Raw genomic sequence first — 22563 nt, 5'->3', positions numbered from 1 at the left:
CTCCATACGGCTGCACAATATATTGTTTCAGCATCATCATCGCAAAGTGTGCAACCGCAAATCACATCGCTGAATGTGGAATCTGTGTTACCTTTAAGGGGACAAATGCATTTTTTCGTTCCAAAAATGCGAGACACACCGCAATGCGTTTTTGGTCAATAAGAAGAACAAAAAACAACCGTGGTGTGCCTTTGTCACTAGGCAATGACTGAATCAGCTGAGTATTGTGCGAGAGTGTTACTGTTGATATTAGTATGATTTTAATATTTAATAATATTGTGAAATTCAAGGTTTGTGAGTTATACAGAGCCGGATAACTCAAAACAGCAACCACAAAACTTCAAAATCTTCAAAAGTCTCAATAGTTGCCTTGACAACACAAACACTGCAGGCACCTCAGCCGAAACCCCGCCTCTGCTTTCATTTGATTTGAGAATAAAAAGACGTGACTGACATAACACTCTTTTTTCGCTCAGAGTTTTTTATTTTTCAACTACGAATGCACGGCGGGCAACATCAAAAATGTGAGGCAGTTAAAAAGCGAGACATGCAGGGCGCATAAGCAGTGCACAAAAAACTTGTGGCCATTAGTAAATCGTTAAAAAGGCACCTCTTAACGCAAAAAGCGTGTTTGGTCTGATTGGCCTCTTAAGGCTAATCTGTTCGTTTACATACCTTTTTGCCATGGTTGATGCAGACTCTGACATGCACATCTCAAAAAATATAACTATAGCATAGCTCTGTGATTGGTCAGATTGGTGGTGTTGACGAGTATGTGTGGCGCTGAGAGCCATAGGGAAGGAATGAGCCCGTTGGCGCGAGTGTTTATTAAGTATCTCGTCCTGTGGAAGAGCTTCATATGGAAACTTTTATATTGTGTTTACTTTCTGAATAAAGTTGTTGCACGTCCGCTGGTTCCCGCCTCTGAATGAGTGAGTTTTAGCTACTTGTTTATTAAGGTAGCATTACAGGCATTAACAAAACACTTGAGAAGAAACTTAACATAAAAACCTGCTGCCAGCTTGTGTTTGGGAAGGAACACAAGCTGAACGCAGAAATATAAATGCACAACTATGTGCAAGGCATGCACCAAGTGTTACGGCCATCACTCGACGCAGAAGTACAAATCTGGCTTAAGCATTTTAAGCATGTTTAAAATCAAATCAAAACTCTGTACATGTTAGACTCTCCAGAAAAAAACATAAATCACCATTTATTTAATTTGTGTCTTTGTTCTGCTGTATTGATCTATGCTTGTTATTTGTTTTATTATATTATATTTAATGTAGATGCATGATGCAAAATCAGCTCAATCCATCTAAAATTATGAATTCTTAATACAAATCCCCAGCTGCTATTGCTTGGGAAGAACATATTTTTCATTAGAATCCTATACTATAGAATATATAATGCGATGAAATACATATGTAAATTTGTAATCTGCCAGTTGCAAAGTGCTGGTAGTATTAGAAAATGCCCATGGAAGTGCTTGAAAAGTGCTTAAATTTTACTCTGCTAAAGGTGCAAGAAACATGTTGTGTACAAACTCTATTGCAATGATTTTATAGTGCAAACCGTTTAAACCTGTTGACAGAGAAAGAGCACAAATGTACCAATGTAAAATATTGTCAAAAATATGCCACATAGGAATCTGAAACTAGAGTGAACATCTGTCATTGATTCTTGAGAAGTGGGACAAAACAAATGTGAAAAACTGTACCGAGACCAATGAAACTACATTTTTATATCTTACATGTTTTAAGCTACTGAGCTGTTTTGTATGTAATGTAACCCAACAAATATAAAATAATGTAACAATGAACAATTTTCAAAATATACATCTGACAGTGGTGACAAGATTTGTAAATTTATTCTAAGTTTAACTTTTTTAATGTAATCACTAAATCCTTCAATTACTGTAATAAATACCAACACAATAAACACAGAGTATGTTGTATGTTATCTTTTTGTTCAATATTCTGAAATGAAAATCTGACTGTGTGGCGTGACAGTGTACCATCTATAGCTATTAATAGTCATTTAAGTTTTACAACCTGCTTCAGGGGAAAAAAACTAAATCAAAATTTCAAAGAATTTCCAGAGAAATTGGATAACAGTGTTGACATCGTGATTGTGACCGGATTTACAACCATCAGATCTTAAAATAAAAGGGGTCCTTTTACAACTGCCCCTGATATTAACTTTTTAATAAATGTCTGAAAGTTTTGACATAAAAAGCCAACAGAAAATGAAATCTTATAGCACATTCATGTGATATTGAAAAACAACCTTGCTTTGATATGAGACATCAAGTGCTGCTTTTGATAAAGCAAGCGTTTTCATTATCAAAATAAAATTGTATATTTAATTGCATGTGTACTGCATGGCCTCCCTCTCAGTGGAATCTGTTTTAGATTTAGTGAGAAGACTGTAAGTGCCATAAATTTAATCATGAAAAAGTTCAGTTGAAAAGGATGGTTGTGTTAAATGGATTCTGTTAATCCCTCCTGACATTTACAATTGAAAATATTTTTTTATATCTGCTATAATTGCAGGACATGTTTACATGTATTTGATAAACCTGTGTATAGAAGCAAATCACAGCCTTTGTCAGACCAAGCAGCTCACTGTTTGCTATGTGTGAAATACAGGAATAAAATATGTATTTATTATTGTGAAATATTTAATTATTGTGAAGTTGTTGTTTTATCTTCTTGTCCTAAAGCTGATGTTTACACCCTGGCTTAATTCTTTCGAGTGTAAATATTCCTTACGAGAGTTGTGTTTTGTGATATTAGAGGAAGTTGCTGACAGAGTGCAGCGTTTGTTTACATTTGAAAGGACAGTTAGTAAAATACGTTAAGGTTTAGAAAAACAATACAGAGACTGTTAATAGAAAGACGTCTTTGAGATTTTTTCTTTCTGGTCAATCATTGCAGTTAAGATGTATCAAAAATAATTATTTTCTCATTTTGTGCTAATAAAATAATCTATTTTTTACTTACACACTTTAATTTAAAATTAGTTTAAAATACTTAAATTATAGTATATAATATATATAGTAATTAACTGACGTTAATCAATTGGAAAACATAGGCTAGCTTGGCTATACGTCGTATTAAAAGCAGTATGGATGAATAGTTTTGCCAAAAGACGTACAGTATAACCTTTACATTAACCGAATGTGGGAACAGTTTTAATATTGTAATGTAAGGGATGCACCAATCGACTTGAATCAACCGGTCGTTTTTTTGTTTAATTTCGGCCAATCTCTATCTGGACTTATAAACAAACTATAAACGAAAACGTACAGGCCCGAGAAGGTAAAAAGCGAATGTAAATTGCTACCAACATAAAAACTTTTATTGACTTTTACAGTCGAACGTAGCCTACTACTGGCAACAAAGCGTTACACTGAAATGGCCGAACATTCACGGAAAAAGATGAGCCATTCTGCATGACTTACAACTTTAACAAATGGTGTTAGTAAAAGTGTTTTATTCTGCTGTGGTGACTGCTTAAAAATGAACCAATAATGGCTGTCGTTCATGTAAGTTAATATGTCGTGATTTTGTAGTGTTTTAACATTCAGTAAAAAAGATCACGTGTCAAGCCAGTCATAGCTTTTCATTATAGCTCATGCTTAATCACTTGATCACTTGATTTAACATGTTTCAAAGTCGGGAATAATGAGCAGGACCTTTGTTAATTTTATTGATAAAAATCTATATCTAAAGTTAGAATAAATGTAACATTAATTAATGGCCTTTATTTAGTATATGTTTGTGCTTTTGATGATTTTACCAAATGTGTGGAATATGGTTGTATTTGAAAAATTGACCAGGAAGGAAATATATTAATTATGAAAAATCCTAAATGATGATGATGTCTTTGTTATTGTTGTCGTTGTTGTTGTTGTTGTTGTTGGGATTTCAAATGTTTTCTTTTTATGATTTCCCTGTAGTTCATATTTAATATACTGCCTGCGTGCTTTGTTTACAGCAATATACAAAAGGATAGTCTACTGTTTTAGATTTGTTCATGTATTTTATGTTGAATAATTTCTTAAAGCTAAAGTTTGACTACATTATTTTACTTCATAGTAATGATTATTATATATTAAATGATTTAAAAATTAACTGCCTAAGGTAATGTGGAGTAACTTTGGACTATGACTAAAATGCAGCAGTTGCCTCTGATTTGAAAAAAATATAATACTAATAATAAATGTTTTTTATACACTCACAGAGTTATTCCTGTTTAAAAATAAAGTGAGTTTTTTTTTTCAGCTCTGAAGTTTTTAATACTTTAAACGAACGCATTTTGCATTATTCTTGTAATCTTGTCAAGTAAAACAGTATCTTATTTAAAAAGGCTAACATTAAATTTATGACCAGTGTTTGAGCCTTACTGGGGTTCTGTCAGCCTGATTTTGTCAAAAGGTGGAGGTGACAAAATTTGACTGAGGTGGCAGCCTCATAATTTCTATTAAAATCATGACATATTTTTAATTTGTTTCTGGTTGATATTTTTATTATAATTAATTTTAGTTATCTTTCTTGATTTTAAGTCTTGCTATAATAAATAAATATGTAACTGTCCAGAAAAAGATTGCTTCCAGCTTTACACACAGTACAGAATATTACATTTATTTTGATTCTTTTTAAATGCAAAGTTATTTCATTTTATTGGCAACTGTTATGGAATTCTTGGAAGAAATCACCTTGAGTAGTATTAATTTTCTTATATTGATCAATATGAGCAGGTGCTATCCAGTGCTCAAGGTTAAAAATGTCTTTCAGTCATTTAGATTTATGTTATTCTCCAAAGAAAACCCACAGCTCGCAGAAGCACCCGCTACCGACTAACTACTGTAGTATTTCTCTGCAGCAGAGTAGAAAGAACTCAAGTTGATTTCCTTCAATTGGATTATAGTCAGATGTTGATGCTTGACTTCAGAGCATACTTGCCCTGAGGAGTACCCGGTCCTATCTTCATAACTGGCTTCCTCTGAAACAAACCACACTCCCACGTCCAGGCCTGATTCAGGTCACAAGCCTCATAAATTTGGCAAGATTTGCCAACTTTGTGCTGGGAGTAGTCAAGCAACATGACTGCTCTACTGTGCTTCTCTTTTTTCCCTCTTCTTTTTTGTTTTTATGTGGTTAATTTACAAAGGAGAGCATCGCCGACCACCAAAGCCGGTGTGCCTAGGTCTTCATCTGCAATTTGAAAACAAGGCTGCTCTGTTTTTGGCACAGACTTTATCATCTCGCCTGCTCTCAGCAGAGTGCTGCTCATTTTCTCGAGGTCTGTTCTTCTGTCATTCAAGCTTGTTTGTTCTTCCATCAGCCAGGGAGTCCAGAGGGGCCCATGGCTCAGGTTGTGTATTATGTCTACACATCTAGGAGATAAATAAGAAGGGACCACAGTATTTGCCATCTTGTGAGGGCCTATTAGTGGAGCCCTTGTGCTTTTGTTGTGAAAATTAATACATTTTCTTTTGAGAGACCTTTGAATTGTGGGTAGAGTTCTACTCTTGGGCTGGTGAAAGGTATTTTGAATTTCTTGGAAGGAACAGACGAGCGTATTGTAGACTCTATCACCAGTTTTAATAAGGTTCATTACCTCTAATGCCTCTGATTGTGCTTGATTTTCTTGCTTTTTGTCTGACAGTGTAACTTGTCAGGAAGGTCCATAGCTGGTGCATAAGGTTAAAACTTTCTTCTTTTTCAGTAGAACATGAAAGAGGATTTTAAGCTGAAACTGTTGTCCTTACTGATACATTAAATTCAAGTCAATGTCACTTGCCGAAAAGTGTATACTTTTGGGTGTGTAACGCGTGTGTGCAAACTTTGTGACGTACTACTTCCTTATTAATAGACCATTATGTTGCTTAGTTATGTTCCCTGTCAATCATCTTGACACATCATCCACATTTCTTTCATATTTAATTACCTTCCATATTGAAGACGCAGCAGCAGGTTAATCTGCCTTTTGCTGGTCTTTCATGCAGAGAAATCTCCTCAGGTCTTTGTATAATTATGCATTCAGAATGTCCAAACATGTCATTAAATATGTTCATGTTGTTGTTGGGTATAAGAATGATAATAATTAATAGTCAATTAAACGATTTTACTGAAGTCTCTCTACTTGACAGTTAGTCTTGTGTGTCTGCCATGTTTTGTAGTCCCCCAAGTTTGTAGTTCTAATTGAAATCACATCCAACGTGCAATGTATTGTGGGCTAATAATATCAGTTCAAGTACCGACAGTTCTACACCTAAAATTTCTAATGGAAATAGTAGTCCATCTGGGGACCTTTGTTTTTTTGTTTTTTTTTTTCAACATACTATGGTTTGTGACATTTTTTTTTCTAACATTGTTTAGGATGGATAGTATGTGAATTGGGACACAGCATTTTTTAATATAATAAATATCAAAACAAAACATATCCAGCAGTGTTTCCTCTAGGATTTTTTTCAGTTGTGGTGGCAGGCCTTTTACACGGATCTTCCAACCACCTATGGCGTTATTTCAATGACAAATTTCAAGAGCACAGTATTACAAGTCAAGATCACATTCATGTAATACGAGCATGCGTATCTCTTTGCTTGTATGCCAATTTCCTGTTTGTGCACAAACCTTCGCCCTCAAAATTGCACTGCTCAAATGCAGATTTTCTTGTGTGCTCTTAAATAAATGCTGCTGAAGTGCCATTTAGTACATTCATGTAATGAATATGTTTCCAACATTTATTAGATTTGCTAGGAATATTTATGTATGTCTCCAATAGACCTACAAAATGGCATTTATCCGTCCTGAAGTAAAGTGAAATGGCCATAAACTCCAGCAAGATACAGTAATAGTACGCAGAACCATAGACCCAGTGTTTCCTTTAGGATTTTTTTCAGCTTGGGTGGCAGGCCTTTTACACAGATCTTCCAACTACCTTTGGCGTTATTTCACTGACAAATATTGTGAGCACAGTTACAAGTCAAGATCGCATTCATGTAATACGAGCATGCGAATCTCTTTGCTTGCGTGCCATTTTTCTCTGTTCGTGCACAAAACTTCTTGCAGGCCCTTAAATATACGCTGCTCAAGTGCAGATTGTCTTGTGCGCTCTCCAGCTGTTCTTGCACAAAACTTCTTGCAGGCCCTCAAATATATGCTTGCCAAGTGCACATTTTTTTGTGCGCTCTCAAATAAATGCTGCTGAAGTGCCATAAAGTTCATTTATGTAACAAGTATGTCTCTAACATTTATTAGATTTGCTAGGAATATTTATGAATGTCTCCAATAGACATACAGAATGGCATTGATGCGTCCTGAAGTGAAATGGCCATAAACTCCAGCAAGATAAAGTATTGTATGCAGAACCATAGACCCAGTGTTTCCGCTAGGATTTTTTTTTCAGTTGTGGTAGCAGGCCTTTTACACAGATCTTCCAAATACCTACAATGTTATTTCAATGACAAATGTCATGAAAACAGTATTACATGTCGAGATCACAAATTCTGTTTTTGAATACTGTTTAGCATGAATAGTATGTGAATTGAACACAGCATTGGTTTTTAGAAATATCAAGAGAAACATATTCAGCAGTGTTTCTTCTAGGGTTTTTTTTCCAGCTGTGGTGGCAGGCTTTTTACACAGATCTTCAAACTACCATTAATGCGTCCTGAAGTAAAGTTAAACAGCCATAAACTTCAGCAAGATGCAGTAATTTAATGCAGAACCATAGACCTTAGACTGTGTTCATCATAAGTGTAAGCTACATCGTGTTTGCTGGCCTCATGCATCGCACAGCCCTGTCAGTCAGTCAGCATGTTAACTGCCTGCTCTACCAAATGGTTGACCATGTTTTGACTGTTTTAAGTAATGACTGTTAAAGTCAGTGGTGGATTTAGGCATAGGCAATGTGGGTGATCGTCCAGGGCGACATGGAGACACCCACCAAGTAGTATATGTATCAACCATTTTGTAGGGGTTAATATTTTAGAAAAGATATGATGTGTTAAAAAATGCATGAAGTGGGTTAAGTATTAAGTTTTTTTTTTAAACAAGATTAAACAAATAATGCACAGCACTTCTACGATTACAGAAATGTTAAATTTCTTATTCACTTACATTTTAATACTTTTTGGTGTGATTTATAACCTGCTATAAAAAAACTGCTACAAAAGAAGGTTTTGAAAAAGAAGATGTAAATTAGCCATGGCGGGAAATAATTTTGGTGTGGAAGAATAAATGTACTGGAAACCATGTCCACATCACGATTATGTCTGCTGACGCTGCATTTAATCTTTGAGTTGGGTGGGTCAGGTTATCAAAAAGTTAATTGTTAAATTGTGACTGGATATGATCAATTTTTAATTATGTAGTCATTAAATACTGTTTCTAAAGTATGAACTTATAAACATTGGTTATTATATGATAAACCCCTGAACTTTCACAAGGAAAGTGATTAAATGAATTAAACGTGAATAAGCGTTTTAGAGAGCATTAATTGCATCTAGTCATTCTCCATTTTAAACAATTGACTTGTCGTTGGAATCTTGTTGTTGTGTCTGGTTAGGATATGGTGTTAGACTGTGAAACGAATTCTCTTCTCGGTTTTACAGGCAGAGCGGAGTTGAGTGTCTGAGAAACAGTTGGCGCCTTTGCCTTGTTTGCACCTGTATGTGATCCATCTCACCCCTCCAAAGACACCTCCACCCCCAGTCCTCTTGGCTGGCTCAGTTTATTCATTATTTTCCTTCCATGTTTGATTTGTGTCTTTATTCTTACTTATGCTCCTGTGGCATGATATCTCCCACTACCCACGCTCTGGTAATGGTGGGTTTAATTGCTTTCTACCGACCTGGTTGTTTACACAAAGATTTGGTATGTCGCTCGCTATCTTTGCTCGACGCCTCAATGAATTCAACATGTTGCTCATGAAATGACAAGAACGCAAAAACAGCTCAGTCTCTTTCTCTGCGCTTTCTGCATTCGAAATCTTTTGATCTAACCCTACTTGCTTGCTTTTTTTTTTTAATCAACCCAGACACTAATTTTTTTTCTCATTTTGTACTGTTTCTCTCTCTCTCTTTTCCATTTTCCTTGCTTCTATCTTTAAAGTGAGCTATGCGAAATTCTGAGATTGTGTAAGGGATTTCCTACTTCCCTTTGGTCACATGACTGCAGACAGGGTGTGGTCTTTTCCAGGCACCCAAGCTGTTTGTGTCAGTGACTCAGTGCTCTTGCCAACCCCAGCACACACATGCACAGCGAGAGAGAGAGAAAGAGAGAAAGAGAAAGAAATGGGTGTGGTTGTTTCTTCCACCTGATCCTCTTTACATAAACAGGGCTATGTCCATTTTGAGTGAAGGCACAGTAATACAGAATGTTAATTCTACTGGCCAGTGTGGAGACTACTGAAGCTTCCTGGGTTTGCCCTAGCATGTTCCTTTGTCGTTTCTTTGGGCATTGTTGCTATAGGGAATTCCTGTTGTTTGATGGGTAATTGTGTTTTACAATGCCTTGTTTGGGTCATGCATTCTTAAGTTGTCATGTTTGTTAAAGAGCAAAGATAAGTGATTAATTGCATCATAGGTTTCTAGAATATTTATGTCAGGGGTTTACTAATAAAGGTGTCTTTTTAAAATATATGTGTTTGTTAGTGTCTTGCACAGTTTCTCTCAGTTTTCCTGCGCTTGTTGTCTAGATTTTTTTGTCCTCCAGCACAGACTTAATTTTTAACAATATTAATATAGAAATTACTGCTTGAGTTTAAAGTTGTTGGTTTTAAAGGCATAGTTCACCCCCCAAAAATATAGTTATCCTTTACTCACTAGTTCAAAACCTATTTGAGTTTCTTTCTTCTGTTGAAAACAAGAGAAGATATTTTGAAAAATGCTGGTTGCTGGGGACCATTGACTTCCATAGTAATGTTGTCCCCCAGTTTGATGTATACTAGTAACCAGCATTCTTCAGGATGTCTCATTTTGAGTTAAACAGAAGGAAAGAAAATCATGAAGAAATCGTAAAGAAAATAAGAAAATTTTAAAAGGTGATTTCCATTTTTGGGTGAACGACCCTTTAATTATAACGCTTTGGTGCATTAAATAGGAGGTTTATTCAAATTAAATCTGAAACCTGATTTTAATTAGGGATGTCCTGATCAGGTTTTTTTGCCCTCAAGTCTGAGTCATTTGATTTAGAGTATTTACCGATACTGAAACCCAGTCCGATACTTCTGTAATACATAAAAAAAGAAACCGAGTCAGGGTGTTCTTTATTTAGTATTTAATTCACCTTACTTTAACATATAGCAACTCCGCTTACAAACAGAACACTTCTGTGAGGTAACTTGAACAATCAAGTAATACATAACATAGATTCTTCACTTTTGGACTTCAAATAGCACCTCAACTTAAAATACTTGGCAGGCAATCCCAAGTTTGCATATCTCACAGTTTGCTATGGCAATGTTGTCGTCATCAACTTTATAATACCTCCAGACACTTCAAGCTTCAAGCTTCTTCCATGTTCTACTTTGCCAGTATTTAACCAATAGCATCTCTGCAACAAAGTGATGACATGCTGCACGCACTGCTGTTTATGTATTAAAAAAGAATGATTTTATATACATATACATGCATATATTTCAAGCCCTGATCGGGAGGTAACGTCTCATTCTGATGGAGTCTGAAACCACGTGATTCGGCCCTATTTCCGATGACGTGATTGGGTATGGACATCCCTCATTATAATCGAAAACATCTGTTTTCAGGCAGGTTGTTTGTGATTGTAATGGTGCGACCGGTTTACTAGATTTAATTACATTATAATATGTTACAGCCAATGCTGTAGTTTTACAGGGAGTGCAGTTGTACTTGTTTAATAATATTGTAATATTTTTTATTATTATTTAAAAGCAATATGCAAATGTAGATTGCTAGACAGACACAAATATTGTGCCTTTCATACAGTTGCAGTTAAAGGTCATTTGGTAAACTATACCCTTCAATTATGGGACACATATCTTAGCAAAGGCTACACAATACCTTATTGATTCAGTGGTGTGTCGCAACTTTGTGGTGGTGGGTTCCTTCGTTTCGGTTAAAGGTTTTGTGTGTGCAGCAAGTGAGTGTGAGACGGCTGGATTGGTGCAGAGTGAGCAGCTGGGTCCAGGACTCCGCATTCTGCCGCTTTAGTATGCAAGGCAGGTGTGGCTGCAGTCAGAGGGAGGGTGGGCACAGGCCGACGCCTCGACACACAGACAGACTGTTTCGCTCCTGGCCGCATCCAATTATACGCCCCCTGTTACAAAAACACACACACACAACCAAGCACAATCATTTTCTCTCCTTTTTTTCCTTCCCCTTTCCCTTTCTATTTGCCCCATCTGTCTCTTCAGCATGGCTTCTGTTCCATCTCACATCCTGCTGTCTTCACCTCCCAGTCAAAATGTCTTAACGTCCATCTCTTGCAGCCATTCCTTCTTTAAAAAAAAGAAAAAAAGACAATCCTTGTCTACTTTGATGTACATCCACTATCATCTTTTTTTTCGATCAACCCTCTTTGTCATGCGTTTCAGCCACAGCTTATTTGGTTCTTGCTCGCCCTGCCAGGGATCCAGATGCGGCTGATGAATGAAAAGCTGAAATGTAGGAGCCGAGGGACGCAAAGACGGATGACCTGTCTGTCCAGCGTTGTACAAGCCTAGTTGGAAAGGGGAAGAGGGACGGCTTTTGCCATTTATGTGCTATTGACTGGTCAGAACTCCCTTTGGAGGGATAAAAATGACTAACTGTAGACTCTACACCGGGCATCTGTTGCTTTTCCACCATTACAAAATCAGAGTTCACGAGTTCCTTGCATGGTTTGTTTATTTGAGCACCATTTGTCTCACCCTCCCCAGGGAGCTGCTGGTTGTCTCGGAGCCCTCCAAGTCATTTCCCTGATCCAAATTGATGTTTTTCGTGTATTACAAACCAAGCCGATGCTCAAAAATAAATTGTACTATTTTAGCATACTTCCTGTAAATCACTTCCATGTCCACCTCACCTGAATTGAACTTCATCCTTTCAAGGGTAATTTAATAGCTCCCTCCATCCGGTTTTCCGCCTTTAATTATTGGGAGTGCATCAGACTGTTTGATTTGCCCCTCCGGCTTTGACAGCTTTGACTGGCCTACTTTGCTTCGTTGCATCTCTCTGTAGCCATATTTAGTTAAAATTAAAAAAAAAAGTTGAGGCTTCCGTCCTCTTTCTGCCACATGCTCTTGATAGGTGAATTAGTAGCTGCCTAATTTGATTCACTTCCTGATTAAAGGCAGATAAAACTACCACACTCAGTCTAAAACGATAAAGCCTTATTGGGTTTTTGGTAATGGCTGACAGACTGCACTCGACAGACATTTCAACACCGAAGAAGTGCGTTGTTGTCATTTTTAGACGCTGACAGCATCTGTAGGGAACTGAGATGTTTTCTCTTCTTTTAGATGTGCATTAACTCATGTTTTACTCTGAAACTTTGGAGATACAGTGTAGACTGATGAGTCACTCCTATAAAAAAAAAAAAGAACCTGACAGATTGAGAGGGTGGATGGAGAAAAAAAGAAAGAGATTGAAGAGAGGAAGAGGTTGCATAGGAGTTTGTGGTGTTTCAAAGCCCCAGTGGAGTGGAGGCGGATATAGAGGCCTAAAGGCCTGCACTGGCACCACTACTCCAGGACGGCGGAGGAAACAGATGTGGCCATGATTTACTTCTGCTCGCTACCAGTGACTGCTCATACGCTTTAATCTCACAGCAATGCCTCGCTCTTATTTCCTTTCACCCACTTACATTGGCATCTTCCTCTCACCCGGATGTCTCCACCCACTTTTGCAGTCCCCCCGGTGTCTCGACGGCCCCCCTGCCTCCATCTCCGCTGCAATGGCTCCCCAGCCTCCATCCTCTCGAGCTCGATCCACACGTTCACCCTGAGCTCAGATGCTTTAATCCTCTCAGTCTTGCCATCCTCCTTACGCTCACACTGGGATGCGGAGTGTGAACTATTTAGTGCACCCTCTTCTCGATTTGCACAGTTACGCACTTCCACCACCGCTGAGATTTTAAGCAGATGCCGACCTCTCTTTTTACTTACACTTGCGTCTGGTGACTGCTACTGGGGAGAAAATAATTTATGAAGAGCATCTTTACTCGGATAAGCTTTTGAATCCATTTTGTGTGCTATAGTCTACTTATAGACTGTAACTTTTTATAGTAAATGTGAATCACAGCAAGTAGTCCCCTAGGCCATTTTGTGTCATCCCACCAGAACACCAGTCACCCGCTTTGCGATCAGATGTTTGCATCTTTATATGAGGTCATGGAGACTGCTGTCATGGTGAAGTGTGCATAAAGAGCCATTTGTAGGAAGTGAGATCACCCATCTCCTCCACATGCTGTTTTTAAAGTCAGGCTTTCTTTGTAGGCTTTCCAGCATGTTTTAATGTGCAGTTTGCGCCAAGGCATGTTAACAAAAATGAGAAGGTTTAGTAATTAATAAATTGTAAGCAGAGGGGTTATCAACAGCACTGATTTCTTGCGACATATTAAAAAATAGACAGACAAGAGATGAATGTTGAATTAAATGGACTCGTTCAAATGCATGTGTGCATGTGCCAGCTAGCAAAGTGCTATGCTGGTAAAGCTCACTCCTCTTGCCATGGTTTTTAGCCTTTAGCCTCCTTGTTAGAGCAACCTACTCCCATGCAAATATTCGCCAGTTCTATCCCAGCTCAGACTGGGTTTGGGGCAGAAGGACCGGGGGTTTACACATGGGGTTTCGTCTGGGATGGAAGTGAGTTTTAGGAGAGGGTGATTGTAATGGAGGCCAGCTAGTGAAGTCCTACGCAGGTAAACCTCACTCCTCTGACCTTAAAAGGTGCTCTAGCAAAAGACGCTAGAGGTTATGGTCTTTAGCCTCCTTGTTAGAGCACAGATCTCAGCCTAGAAGGGGTTGGTTGCAGTAGGACTGGTGGGTTACACATGTTTTGTATTTGCTTGGGCATAACAATCCTCAGTTAGTGCTGCAAATGAAAGTGCAGTCTTTTAGGATGTGTTTGCACAAGCAAATAAGTGTTGAATAAGTGTGAACGCTGCCATCTGAATGCTGGTGTGTGCGGAAAAAAAAGATGGGTCTCAGTTTGCTTCCAAATGAACTCTGGTGCAGTTCGAGAAATACTTGTTTTTTTTTTTTTTTTGTCTGTTTGGTGTTGTCCAGTGTAATTTCATGCAAGTGTGGGAAAAGAAGGTACTTGCAGCAGATTGTCATTTTTCTGTGTAATAAAACTCAGCTGATACAACCATTAGCTCAACTGATATATAAAATGTAGTAATAGTAAGTAATAATATGTGATTCAATTCTAGCTGAAAAATGACAGTGTGAACACCAAATTAACCAAGACTAAGGCCTTGTTTACATAAATACATTTAGCCTTAAAACGCATGACTTGAATGAGTATGGTTACGCCTTCCATACCCCAGAGTTATCAAGCCTCGAAAACAGAGTGATTTGAAAATGCTGAAAAGGCCGTTTTGGTTTTAAAATGCTGCTGCTCCGTGTCAGTGTGAATGGGGAAAACAGAGACACCTGAAAACGGGGACATGGCTGCCAACAGTCTTGCTACTTGATTACAGTTTTTTCTCAATATCAAGTGCACAAAGTTCGGACTTGCATCCTTTCATTGTAAGTTCAAACTTTGCAAGTTTGATATGGAAAACAAACTCCCGAGGTAAACCTTCACAGGGAACAGTGTAGGTTACTTCATAAGGTAATTCACATCACCCTGGCTACGTTACTTCTTTACGGAACCCCGGAAGGGACGTAGTGGAGGAGAAAAAAATTGGGTGGGTGAAAAAGAAAAAAATGGGTGGGAGGAAAATATATATTTCTAAGTTTTTGCGTTCTCTCGCAAAGTTTTGCGTTCCCTCGCAAAGATGTTTTGCGTTCCCTCGCAAAGATGTTTTGCGTTCTCGCAAAGATGTTTTGCGTTCTCTCGCAAAACTGTTTCTCCACAAACACTTCCTGTTCACTGCACTCTCCTAAACCCTCCTGTTTTTGCCGAAATTCTCCTATACTTTCTTTACATTACTGTGCGTATGCTACCTCTGAACCAGTGAATGCATGTATAAGCGCTGACTGACAGACGCGCTTCGTACAATAAACTGATCCCAGATCAGCGTCTGTACACGCCATTTACAGAGGCGCGGGTGTATGTTTAAACAGACAAATACACTGAATAATATGAAACATCTCCGTCCTGCATGTTTTATTTTAAACAGCTTATTTTCTCTTACAGTTTCTAAAGTAATGGACTGCTTTCATTCTGTGCATTCTTACAGAGACACCTCTGTTATCAAACTAAACAAAACATGAGATTCATTTGCTGCTCACTTGTTTGATAACAGAAGTGTCCCTTTAAATGGCGCGTACAGACGCTGATCTGGGATCAGTTTATTGTACGAAGCGCGTCTGTCAGTCAGCGCTTAAACATGCATTCACTGGTTCAGAGGTTGCAAAGTGAAAGGTGACGATCAGTGCACAGTAATGTAAAGAAAGTGGGATAGAATGGTAAAATATGGGAGAATTTCAGCAAAAACGGGAGGGTTTACGTGAGTGAAGTGAACAGGAAGTGTTTGCGGAGAAACAGTTTTGCGAGAGAACGCAAAACATCTTTGCGAGGGAACGCTGAAAATCTTTGCGAGGGAACGCTGAACATCTTTGCGAGGGAACGCTGAACATCTTTGCGAGGGAACGCTGAACATCTTTGCGAGGGAACGCTGAACATCTTTGCGAGGGAACGCTGAACATCTTTGCGAGGGAACGCTGAACATCTTTGCGAGGGAACGCAAAACATCTTTGCGAGGGAACGCAAAACATCTTTGCGAGGGAACGCAAAAACTTAGAAATATATATTTTCCTCCCACCAATTTTTTTCTTTCACCCATTTTTTTTTTTCACCCAGCCAATTTTTTTCTCCTCCACTACGTCCCTTCCGGGGTTCCGTACTTCTTAACAATAAAATGAAAACGTTTAAAGTAACTGCATATTTTCATTTTAATATTAACAACTTAACAGGCACCAAAAATGTTGAGACGTCGTGTGGCTACTTATTTAAATGACCGTCATCTTCACTGTATGCATATTTATAGCATACAGCCTATAACATAACTGCCTCCCTTTTATTTATTTTTTTTTTGAAAATATGAAACATACCCTGTCTCTTTTGCTAAATATCAGTTTTAACAATCTATAATGGCCACTATAAAAGTATAATTTACAATAAGTCTATACAATAAAGGAAATAAAGGCAAGCAATCTGTTAAATGTGCAGAATCAGTGTATGTGGTTACTTCAATTATTTTATTAACTAATCTTTGCACTTAAAATATGTTACCTGAGAACAAGTGATAGATTCAAAAGACAGAAGTGTTGTTAGACAGACAAGATGTATTAAATATCTATATAAAGAACTATAGTGATATGAGATACAGCTGTATATCCTTGATGATCTGTACGACATGCACTGCTCTCACCTGGGTAGGTGTGCTGAAAGGACCCGCTGACTGCCTGGAGCTTAGATGTTCGCATACGCTGTAGCGCATGCCAGAGTGTGTGGTCTCGTCATGTGCATTTTTTTTGGTATAGTCATTGGCATTTTATTGGTATAGGGTGGAAATCTTTTCAGAAAAGCTAGATAAAACGCCAATGTGGACATAGATCGTTTTCATTCTAAAACGCTGTTTTAAAACTAAATTATATTAGTGTAAATAGGGCCTAAGTGTATCTATGAATGTATCTCTCTGAAGCACCCAAACCAAGAGAATTGAACAAGTGTGAAAACACTGTTAAACGTAGAGATCTGCGCGGGACCAAATTTTGAATCCCGCTCCTGCCCGCACCCGCCAGGTTTTAGCTCGAACCCGACCACTCCCGCTTATATTAAGAATTTATTGTCCCACTGCCCGACCCGCCCCTTTTTCTGCCCGCCGCGCCCGATCCCGCTAAAGAGCGGGGGAGAACAAAACCGAAAATCCCCCAGCTATACAGTCCAGACAGCCAAGCTGTCTGTATAAACACACACACACACACACACATCACCAAGCACACACACACAGATCAATCTCTCGCTCTCATACGCACGTGCGCACTAACAAACACACAAGTACCAAGCAGACACACAGGCGTTTGCTGTTATATCAGCTCAAAGGCTTGTAATACCATGTATCAAGTACCAATGTAATACCAAAAGGTTTTATATAAAGGTATATAAATACTGAGTCGCGCCAGCTCCGGGCCGCAGCGCACATTACTCTCGGGCCGATTTTGGCGCGGATGCGGCAGCATCGACTCGCTTACGGCCGCCGCATCTGGCCCGATTGATTCGGGCCGGAATCGGGCAGTGAGTCCACAAGCATCCGGAGTCCGGCAGGCGGAGCCGGGCTGAGTGGTAAGTCTCCGGCAGGCGAGAATCTAGCCGGAACTGGCCCGAGTGTATTTTGCTATCTGGGAAAGCTCTCTCTCTCTTTCATTCGTGTGCGCGCGTGCACTAACATACACACACACAAGCACCAAGTACACACACAGGCAAAGCTCTCTCTTTCTCTCTCTCTCTCTCTCTCTCTCTCTCATTCGCACAGCCCGCTCCCGTCCCAAATTAAACCTGTTACCGACCGCTCCCGCGATTTATTCGGAAATTTATTCCCGCGCTGCAGAAATCTGGTCGGGTCCTGCGGCGCCCGCGGGACAGCCGCGGGAATGCAGACCTCTAGTTAAACGTATTCAAAGTGTTATTTTAGTTAATATTTACTTCAAATGAAACATAATTCTATTGAAGATTTCCGCCAGGCTTAAAATCAAATTTGAAAAGACATGGACTAGCCTCAAGTAGATTTCCCCCTTACATCTATTAAACTGTCAACCATGTTGTGACGGCCAACAACCTTTGGACCTGTTTGGTTGCACATTCACCAGATCTACACTCAGAGTGAAAAATACTGGTTTTATATGCCACTTGTTACACCAGCCTGCAGCCATTTCATTTTGATGCATGAAAATGGCTCTTTGGGATGAGCTCATCCTCTAAGTGCAATGCAGGAAAGCGTTTAAGACGATTTGCTTAATGCACACCAGAGATTGTGATAAACTGCACTATTCTTAGGTGAAAGTAAGTCCACCTGTCAGGCCGCTACACAAAAGGTCTGTTGTCAGATCGGTTTAGCAGCATACCCTTGGCAAATGGGTAGTAGTTATCTTGTAGTATTTTTCATGGAATGTTATACCAGCCACCTGTTAAAACAAACAAACAAACAAAAAAAAAAAACGGGTGATTTCTCACCATTAAAAAAAGTGGCATGAGAATTTTAACAATGTTACAGAGGCGATAAAGGGTGGAGTGATTTGCATTGGCATGTGTTTTTGGCACTCTGCTGCTGGACTACACTGATTGCTTGAGTTTCAGCTTCCGAAAATTGCAATTTGACAGCTTTATGCTTCACCCTGGGTAGTGTTATTCAGTGCATGAACTGAAGTATGCTTGCCTAGACCTTGTAATATCCTTGATCCACTGATTATTTGAGTCTAGAGAAACAATAGAACAAAGGCTTTTCAAAGTGTGAAAACATTTGTCTTGGTGGTTGTTTTTTATTTATTTATTTTTTAATTTTAGTAGAATTTTTTTCCGGAGTCGCTTGCAAATTGTTTGAATGAAATAGGAACATTGTTTCTTATTTATTATCGTATTTATTCAACTTGCCTCCGTAACATAATTTAAAAGCATTTCATTTCTTTACCCTGGGTAATGCAGTGTGAAAACCAGTTGCAGGTTTTCAAACTCTTTGTTAAACGTTTTTTGTGTTTAACTAAAGTGACACGAATGACAGTTCAAATAATGCATTTTGTCGAGGGGAGTTGTCCTATTTTTCTAAACGAGCAGGCAAAAGTGAGTTATAAGCTAGTATGTGTCTGGCCAAGTAGTGATATAAACGACATGCAATTGGCTATTTCAAAAAAGGAAAGGGGCTGCATTTCTTGTTTCAGTGCAGATTGTATCAAACCATTGAAAAACGCTGCATGTTTCATGGAACTTCTGGAGATCCTGAATTAAAAAAGAAAATGTGCTTGCAAACTAAATTAATAACCACAGCTCTTGGTGATATATGGAGTCATTAATTTTGCTTTAACTGGAATATCTCTGTGTGAGATGTATTCCATGCACAAACTTGCATGTGAGCAAAAAAAAAAAAAAAAAAAAAAAAATTCTGCAAACATGTACTATTGTGCTGAAAAATTTAATTTTAAATTAACTATTCCTTTATGGCTCCTCTGAAGTGCCTCGAAATTGAGGCCTTCTGTCCACACTGAGGCCCCGTTTACACTAATGCGTTTCGTTTTAAAATATAAGTTTTGCTACGGTTACGCCATCCGTCCACACTACGCCGGAGTTCTTGAGCTACAAAAACGAAGCGTTTGGAAAACGCTGGAGAGGCCGTTTTCATTATAAAATGCTGCTGCTCCGTTTCAGTGTGGATGAGGAAAAACGGAGACGGGACTGCTGAGATTCGCTGCCTGATTGGGGTTTTTATGTCATTGCGTATCCTTCCCTTATTCGTCAAGTCCCTATCACATGACTATAACACATGACTTTAACGCTACCGGAAGACAGTACTGTAAACAACAACATGGGCACAGAAATGGTAGTGTTGGTTGCACTATTGTCTGTTTTAGGCGCCATTGTGCAGTGATTCATTTAGTAACAACTCGACCTCGTCGTCTGTCCACAAAAACACCTCTCTTGCTTTCTTTGAAATCGGGTTTAATGTTCAATCGGCGTTTGTTGACTAACAATAACAAAATGCTGAGCGAGACACATGCTTTCTGTTTATACTAGAACGCGCATGCCCAGTGTGCGCGAATGGTCACGTGATATACGTTTTTGGTGGCGTAGTGTGGATGGAGATGTTCAGAGACGCTAGGTGAAACGTTAGTGTGTACGCGGATCGTTTTTGATCTAAAACGCCATTTTAAAACTAAAACGCACTAGTGTAAACGGGGACTGAGACAGTGTTTTTTAGGAAACAAAAACAAATCTTTTCGATAACGCTGTCAAAAGATACATTTTAAAAATGCCCACTTTGTGTTGCATTGTGGATTGTGAAAACAGGCTTTCAGTCACTTGATGAAGTAGAAGAATACTGCAGATTCAGTACTCATCTGCAAAAGATTATATTAATAAATGTACTAATAGAAGAATATTCAGTGCAGTATGCAAAAATTAGCAAGTCATAAGAGTTCATGGCTACTGTTATGATTGGCAGTTGGGGCTCTTGCATCATGGGTTAATGGGTGAGTGCAGAAATGTAGAAAGAAGAAAACAAACCTGCATAGCAGGATTATAAATGGACTAATAGTCATCTTCAGTCTGTACATTCAGTTCAGATAGTACATCTGATATTCAGACTTTGCTAGACGGGGGATTTCAGTCTTCAGAACTCTGCAAGAAGATTTGAAAGCAAGAACTTATCTGCACTTTTAATAGAAGTATTAGTTTACAGACTCTCCACCACTACATGTGTTTAATAAACCTTTAAGCAGTCTACCTGTTGTCGTGGTAAAGTGCTGTACATGCTTTCCCCCTAAAAAACAGCTCTAGCTCATAGGTTCATTCCTCCTGCCAGAGAAGGGTGTGTCCTCTTTAGAGTAGCATGTGACATTGCTTTATAGATTTAGTTTTTTTTTTTTTTCCTCTACAGAAGCACTCAAACATTTTATGTGCTCTGCTAATCTGAAGGCTCGGTAATGGCCTCTCTCAATGCCTTGGGCAATGTATGACATTTGTTTGGAAACACTGTAGAGCTTGTTCTTGTGGCATTTACACATTTCGACATTTACAGACATCCGTTACATTACTACTAATGTTAGAACTAAACTCAATAAGCTGCTCTCTGTCCTGACTGATGTGGTTTACTCAAACACACACTTGTGCATAAAACAGAACAATGGAAATAGGTTTTAAAAATCAGACCTCACTTTAGGTACTTGTGCAAGCTATAATGACAACTTTAGTGGGGCTAAAATGATGGCAAAAAGAGAAGAGAATCATTATCCTCAGCAGTTCAAGAGCACATTCATGTTTAGATACAAAAATCAGGTCACTATGATCAGAAGGATCTACTGGACTGATGTCTCCTCATTTAGAGGTTAACAGGTCAAAGTGATGTACAGTGAAGCTGGAGCCTGACCGGCTCTGAAGGAAGGGTGGACGGTAATCCAATCTGGGTTAAAATCCTCCTCAGGGCTTTCCAGCATCCAGCTCTTAGCTTTTTATGGCTGCCATCGCTGACTGTACAAGTGTGATAGTGGGGAAATTGGCCGTAGCACTGGTAGATGAATCCCAGTCCAAAATTTCATCTCGGATCATTGCAAGCACACATCAAAGAGTGACCTCCATTTTTTTCAAATTCCACGTGCATAAGAAAACCCGACGGAGTTGGAAGCTCCCCTATCTCACATTAACACAGACCTCCTTATCTCTAATGGGCGGGGTTTTTTTTCTACCACTGGCTTATTTTGAACTCAGTGCTGCCCTTTATTTCTCTTTCTAACTCTCCGCATTCCCCCCCTACCTCCATCTGTGGGCTTGGAGGCTGGCAGAAAAACAGTAAACACTTTAATTTGCTCCCAAACTATATATTCCTGCAGGGTTAATTATTTATGTATGACTGCGATGGACAGAAATTGAATCTGGGTCTGAGATGGTGATTCCCATTAGATGTGCAAATTCAGTGAGTCGCATCTGTATATTGCAAGTGTTTAGATGAACTGCTGTATTTAAAAAAAAAAAAAAATCACGAATAAGAAAGTGCTGTATTTCAAAACATTTCTGTCTGTTTCCCATCATATTATCACAACAATGATGCTTCATTCACAAGCCCAAGTGTTTTGAGTCATTTAGACGGTGTCAGCATTTCCTGTCTGTTCTGTCACAAAACGTTGAAAACTTCAAAATTAGGCCATTTTGTTTTCTCCTTAAAATAATTGAACGTCTGTCTGTTTCTTGCTCTCTTTCAGTTTCTCTGTGGTGCGTCTTGAGTCTACATTCCTTTATCACCAAGTCTTACAATTAAACCAGAATGGCTAACAACAGTGCAGACCATCCGCCGGGGAACTCTGTCGCCGAGGTCGACCATGAAGGGGACTTTGGTTGTACAATGATGCAGCTCCGTGAGCTGATGGAGCTCCGCAGTGGCGAGGCTGTCAGCAAGATTGCAGAATGCTATGGAGATGTGCAAGGGATCTGCCGTAGGCTCAAGACCTCACCTATCGAGGGTAAGAAGCAGTGAACATCTACACCACATATCTTCAAGCAGTTGTTGTGATCCATGCGGGTAACTGAATGGCATCTTGATTATTTTGGTGGTTATTTCAAAGCAGTGATTTTTCTTTTTTCTATTGTTGTATCTGAAACAATTTATACACTCACACACAAAATAATTTGCATATGTAGGGTTGTGTTCTGTCTTCTCC

The 22563-nt window shown here is 38.9% G+C and overlaps 1 protein-coding gene across 1 annotated transcript in view; it reads left to right on the top strand.

Annotated features, from left to right (window-relative positions):
- atp2b4 (ATPase plasma membrane Ca2+ transporting 4) overlaps positions 1 to 22563 on the top strand; it is an 86092-nt gene that overhangs the window by 31128 nt on the left and 32401 nt on the right. Inside the window, 1 exon segment of the mRNA NM_001077467.1 lies at positions 22108 to 22365. Coding sequence (NP_001070935.1) covers positions 22170 to 22365 — 196 coding nt within the window. The 5' untranslated portion in view covers positions 22108 to 22169.

The sequence above is a fragment of the Danio rerio genome, chromosome 11 (genome assembly GCF_049306965.1).
Source record: "Danio rerio strain Tuebingen ecotype United States chromosome 11, GRCz12tu, whole genome shotgun sequence".
In the NCBI taxonomy this organism is placed as follows: Eukaryota; Metazoa; Chordata; class Actinopteri; order Cypriniformes; family Danionidae; genus Danio; species Danio rerio.
The sequence above is the reverse complement of the archived record's forward strand: the minus strand, read 5'-3'. Positions and strand labels throughout refer to the sequence as shown.